We start from the raw sequence: 6,312 nt of genomic DNA, 5'->3' as shown, positions 1-6,312 counted from the left end.
CTATACTCAGTATAGAAGGAGGCAGAAGGCCCTCTAATTCCTTATGTCAGGAGCTGCTTGTAAAGCAGGGTTAAGTGTTGCCAATACTTTGATGTTCCTTCCTGTACATTATTTTGCTCAGTTCTAACTGATCCATACAAAACAATACAGTGAGAAAGAAGAATAAAACAAAAGTAAAATATTTTCTTGAAAAGCTTTCCACAGTTTAACATTTCTGAGAGTAAAGGAGCAATATACTAATATGGTTTAAAATGGTTTTGTTCTAAAATTGTATTGCCTTCTCCAAGTTGATGGTGGCACAAATATTAATACTGGATTTTTTTTTAGTTTATCCTGCATATATTTTTTAAGACAAAAGATATGATGGATCTGAGTACTATTTGTTGTCCATCATATGTGTGTCTTAGAGAAAATATAAATATTATCATTTTTTAGTCTGTATCACATGAGAAGCCAGAAAAAACTTAAGTAACACTGGCTGCTCTAAGTGGTCTTTAGGAGTGTCAATGGTTTACCTAGAAAACAAATGGGAAAATAATTGGGATTTGATGGCATTCACTTTTCCTTTATTTTGATCAATTATTATTATTATTATTGGCTCAAAATAAAGCAAGACAGACTCCGGTAACAGTAATACTTTTTAGCCATTTAAAAATGAAAATGTCTTTGAATTTTAATTTGCATTCTGACATGAAAAAACTTTTTCTTTCAGATGATAATATTGTTGGTATCCTTAGTAACTATATGTTAATACAATGTTGATTTAAAAAATTACAAATATACATAAAGGGGCATTGCCATCATTAGCCCAACTTTAATCGTACATACCAGTTTTTTAATCAGTCAGGCCAAAGCTTACTTTTCCAACAGGGAGGAGGAAAAAAAAAGTGAAAAAAAAAAATCCAAAACAGAAGCGTGGACTAGGACAGCATGTCTACTGGCCAACGTATCCTATTATAAAAATGAGATGAATACAATAAAATGTGAACAATCACATGTAGAAAACTATAGCATCTAAAGCAATTACAGGAAGTGGAAAAAAAATTCAGTGACACACATGATATGATGCCTGGAACCATTTAACCATGTACCTTAAATAAACACTGTGAAAATCCAGTGGGATCCATAAACTTGCTCTAAAATTCCTTTGGTTACAGAGATGGAAGTATTTTGTGTTTCAAATAAAAATACCAGAGCATGTCACATTTCAGAAATCATATGATAATTATACCCTAATATATGATTATATCAAGAGTAAAGAATGGTATTCAGATGAAATGGTTTATAGTTTCATATGCTGGTTTCGTTTGGGAACTGGCTCTTGTAAATATTTTCAAATACAATTATATTTATTTTGATATATTTTATGTCAATAAAATCAAGTGATTTCTGTTTCATCTCTGTTCAAAAGACTAGCTCTATTTCACATTAGGAAATATGAATACCACAGGAATTTTCTAAATGAATATGCAACTTAAATCTTTTACGGAATTTAAAGGTTTAAAAATTCAACTAATAACTAAGTAATTCAAGTTGGGGAAAAAAGAATGTGCCTGGTTAACTCCAAGGCCTGGCAAAGACTCAGGAATGCCTGGTCAGCACTCAGCACTTCACCTTCCTATCAAGTTTCACCTCAGTTAAAAAATGAAGCAAAAAGATGAGTAACCAGTAGGATTCCTGAAATACAGCAAATGTTACAAATGGAATTTCAAAAGATTAGCATTTGTATTGTTTCTTTAGTTGTCTCGATTTTGGAGAAATAGCATATTGCTGAATGATTTTAACATCTGCATTTTCATGCATAATTTTAAAAATCAGAATACTTTTTATTTTACATATTTTAAAGAGGAGGAGTTTTGTCAAGCCCTTTCCTAGCACTTCATAAGGCGACTAGCAAATTCAAGTGTTTTGCTTTAGTAACAGGTTCATGTAATTGTACCAACCAAAAAAAAAAACCCCAATTTCATCAAAGCATACACTCTTATGGTTTACACAGCAAAGCAATCATATCAGGAAAAGATACTTTTTTGTACAGAAGCAAAGCAAAGTTTTTTTAGTGGCTGGCATCCAAAGCAGCACGGTCTCTGACAACACTGGTCAGTGGCACCTGCTCCCCGTGTGACCTGCTCACTGACAAGGGCTCCGTGCTAGGTTCTCCTGGGCCTCTGTTCCAGTTCATGCTGGTGTTTAATAAGACGTTCTATTTCTGTTCCAAGCGTCTGGAGGTTTTCCTTTGAAAAGTGGAAAGAAAGAGGAAGAGAAAACAGAACTTCTAAGTAAAAGAAATAGAAGAGTTTCAGTTAGAACTATTTTCACCTACTAAATTGGAACTGGAAGAGTTATGATCAATTCTAAATGCTCCATGTGGACCCAGCTGGACCAAGTCCAGGGCAGCAGTGCTGCCGTCTTGAAAGCACACTTGTTGTTTTGGGTTCTTTTATTTTTAACTGAAACCACAGAAAATTTTAGTAAAGAAAATTATTATTTACTGAAGTTTTAAATTATTTTTATAATTCATCACTATCAAGACCCACACAGCAAAATCAATTATTGGGTCAGACAATAACTATAAAAAGTTCAATGAAGCTGGGAAATATGTTAGAAAGCAATTCATTTCAAATAGTTAAATGTCAGAATTCTTCCATTGCTATCTTCAGGTTCTTTCTGAAATAAACTTTAAAAAAGGAAAGAACTCATTTTAGCTAAACTGATTTTTCTCGCTTCCTCATCTTTCCTCACTAGTATGAAAAATTAGACTTTTCAAAACAAGAAAAACACTTAATGTTTATCTGATTAAAAATGGCTAGCTTACGGTGACAGAAACCACACAGGCTGGACAGTCCTGTGAAGGGGAGGCCAAGCTGTGATGTGTATCAGTTGCTAAGTGAATGGGAAATACAAATACCTTCAGAGTAATATTTTTTAGTAATGTATCCTCCAAAACAGCCTGTAATTTCTGGTTGATCTCCAGAGAAAGTTCTAGTGTTAACCCGCTGTCGGCCGGATGAGATGTATATAGAGATGCCATGATACCGCCCCGTCGACTCAAATGGACTTTGTTGAAGTCAGAAGCCTCTGAAGAGAGAGTGCCTGATTCCTCCCGTAAAATATAACTCTGGATTATTCTGTAAAACAAAATAGTAATATCAATTGTGTACCTGCTGAAGCAAAGACACGGGAATATGCCAGCATCAATGAAGTATAAATATAAAAATCTCTTGGCTCCACAGTCAACAGTCTTGGCACCAGCAGCCAGGAAATTAAAAGGCGCATTGCCATGGGAAAGTCTACGATTAGGAACCTCTCCAAAGTACTGAAGAGCAATGGTGTCTCTCTGAAGACTAAGGTGCGTCTGATACAGGCCATGGTCTTCGCAATCACTTGTTATGCATCAGAGAGTTGGACAATGACCAGGGAGGATAGAAGGAGAATTGATGCCTTTGAGCTGTGGTGCTGGAGAAGAGTATTGAGGGTACCATGGACTGCTAGGAAAACAAACAGATTTGTCCTGGAGAGGGTCAAACCGGGTGGCTCCTTGGAGGCAAGGATTCTGAGGCTCCGTCTAATATACTTTGGACATGTTGTGAGGAGAGACCGGTCCTTGGAGAAGGACATCATGCTTGGCAGGGTGGAGGGACAGCACAGGAGGGGAAGGCCCTCTATGAGGTGGATTGATTCAGTGACTGGGGTAATTGGGATGGGAGTGTCAGAGACAGTGCGACTGGCACAGGACAGAGCAGAGTTTAGGGCTGTTGTACATAGGGTCGCTATGAGTCACAAACGACTCGACGGCACATAACAACAACAACATCAAGAGAAAAGAATTTTCTTCTACAGATGGCTTCCTACAGGACTCCATTTTTGCTCTAACGAGGTGGTCACATTAAACACATCTAGAGACTGTTTTATTATTTTCTTATTATTTTGATCAAAAGAATGGAGCAATTTCTTTATCGCTCAAATTTCAATTTGCATTTCCTGTTGTAAGCTTAGAATTGCATCCTACTTTTTTTTTTTAACTTGACTAAAACATTTCTGTAAGTCTAAAATTACTTCAAATAAAAATTAGGTCATGTGAGGATTGGCATTACACAGAAAACTCTTCCATCAAGAAGCACGGTGGGTGCACCCACAACTAGTCAGGTCAGGGTTTGGGGTTCCAGGTCTGCTCTGTCACTTCCAGAAGCGGGGAGCAGGTGAGGAGCCGGAAACACCGGTTACTTGACTTGAGAACCACATAACACGTCTGCAGCATTGGAGAACTCACTCTCTGATAAGTATTTGTAAGGAGACAATAAACAATCGGCATAGTGCCTTGTGTTAATAAGTGACCAATAAACTGGTCCACTGTAGTTTGAATTCTACTCAAATTCCCAATCACATACAAGTCTTAGAGCTGTAGTCATGAAAATAAAAAAAGAAAACTAAGTGAACTAGACCATTAGCTTTTTTTTAACCATTATCTTTTAAGTTCAAAATTATTTTAAACTGTAAGAAAAATTGTAAGACCTGGTTTAATTTATTTCTGGATTTCCAAAACCAAGAACCTAAGAAGCCAACCTTTTGCCGCTGCGAGCTACCCTGCACTGGGTTTTCAAGGCTGTCACTCTTTACAGAAGAAGACCACTCCTCTTTCTCCTACAAAGCAGCTGATGGATTCACACTTCTGGCCTTTTGTTCTATGCCACCAGAGCTTCCTAAAAAAGAGAATCTCTCTAATTGCTGGGGAGTCAGAAGTGTCTCACAACTGACTTTCCTGAGGCTCGAGATCCCAAGGAAAGTGACTGCCCATCTCTCCTCTTCAGAGTAACTGGTGGATTCAAACCGCCTGCCTCTGGGTTGGCAGGACAATTCAATACTCACTAGGCCACCGAAGCTCTTAAGAGTTCTTGTTGTGTACCACTGAGTCAGAACCAGCCCACCACTGACCCTCCAATGGGTTTTCAGAGGCAGTAAATTCCAAGGGAGACTGCCCATCTCTCTCCCACAGGGAAGCTGGTGGATTTGAACCAGGTACCTTTACGATGGCACCGTAATTCCTTATCACTAAGCCACCATGGGCTCCAAGAACATAATGGGCAATCAATAAAGGATTGGGAACTAAAAGATTATAGTTAAGAATTATTCTTCGACAAGTGGGCATTTCACATGACTATTAATTTAAAAAATATTAACTATGGTACAAGTATTGGTATTTTGAACAGATATACTTAACACATACTTTGTTTTCTTCCTAATTTCTTCCACCAACTGTTTTATGTGGTCCTCCATAAATTCTATCTTTTCATTTTTCCGGGCATGCGCCTTCTGTAGCCTGACAATCCTCTCGATCAGCATGGCCTTGTCTACTTCTGGAAAGTTATCCACAGTGACCGAGGACCCCGTGTTCTCCGGAGACCGGTCTTCGACACTGCTTCGAGCATTCAGAGAACCTGCAGATAATAGTAACACACCACATCAGCTTAGACATTGACTTTCTCTAGAATTATCCCTCTTCTCACAAGCATCCTTTCAGTGACGTGTTCAAATATTCACCACACTCAACACAGGTTGTACCCAATCTGAGTTTTTGTTCCTGACGGAATACACTGATTATTAAAAAAACAAACAAACAAAGAATCTTTCCGGAACAGGAAGATACCAGAATAGAGAAATAAGTAATAAGCCCAAAATTAAACCATAAGAAAAATAAGACCATTATTTTTTTTTACCTGATGAGCTGGAACGACTCCCCATGCTGCTGACTTCTTTATCATAATTTCCATTTTCAACCTGATCTAATTTTCTTCGAGCTAGAGGGAAAGGAAATTGATTACTGTGGCAATTATTATGATAAACTGGCTCCTACCATCTCTCTTAAGTTTAACTTGTACAACAATTTCGGTGAGAATGTGGTAGACAACAGGAGAAAGCTCTGGAATGCATACCAGAGGGCTATAGATGGCACTCTCATAAAATGATATTTGAAAATATCCAGGCTAAATACAAAATATATGGAAACAAGAAGACAGTGATTGGCAGTGGCCTCAGTCAGGGGTACTATAAATAACTTTTAGAGTTCAAGTTACTAGTGAGACTTGAATAATTGATAAGATCTCTACAGTTCTAGAAAACCTTTCATTTCCCCAAAATTCCTATAAGAACAAAATGAGTAATGGTAAATATCTAAACAAATGCAAGCAAGTGTTATTTTTTTTTCTCCCACCCCCCACCGCCCCAGTATGTTTCAGACTTTAATATACAATCAATCACTTGGTGACCACAGTTAAAATGCAGCATTGAGGGGAGCTCTGGTGGCCTAGTGGCAAGAAG

At 37.6% G+C, this 6,312-nt stretch overlaps 1 protein-coding gene across 1 annotated transcript in view; it reads right to left on the bottom strand.

Annotated features, from left to right (window-relative positions):
• Nucleotides 1-2,098: 2,098 nt before the first annotated feature.
• Nucleotides 2,099-6,312, bottom strand: part of LOC102859737 (chromosome unknown open reading frame, human C10orf118) — a 25,683-nt gene continuing 21,469 nt past the window's right edge. The window contains exons 12-15 of the mRNA XM_006879919.1: nt 5,712-5,792; nt 5,222-5,432; nt 2,906-3,125; nt 2,099-2,231 (exon numbers count right to left, since the gene is read on the bottom strand). Coding sequence (XP_006879981.1) covers nt 2,148-2,231; nt 2,906-3,125; nt 5,222-5,432; nt 5,712-5,792 — 596 coding nt within the window. The 3' untranslated portion in view covers nt 2,099-2,147. The remainder of the gene's footprint in view (nt 2,232-2,905; nt 3,126-5,221; nt 5,433-5,711; nt 5,793-6,312) is intronic.

The sequence above is a fragment of the Elephantulus edwardii genome, unplaced genomic scaffold (genome assembly GCF_000299155.1).
Source record: "Elephantulus edwardii isolate Elephantulus edwardi_28Jun2011 unplaced genomic scaffold, EleEdw1.0 scaffold00006, whole genome shotgun sequence".
Taxonomy (NCBI): Eukaryota; Metazoa; Chordata; class Mammalia; order Macroscelidea; family Macroscelididae; genus Elephantulus; species Elephantulus edwardii.
Note: the sequence above shows the minus strand (reverse complement) of the source record. Positions and strands in the feature narration are given on the sequence as shown.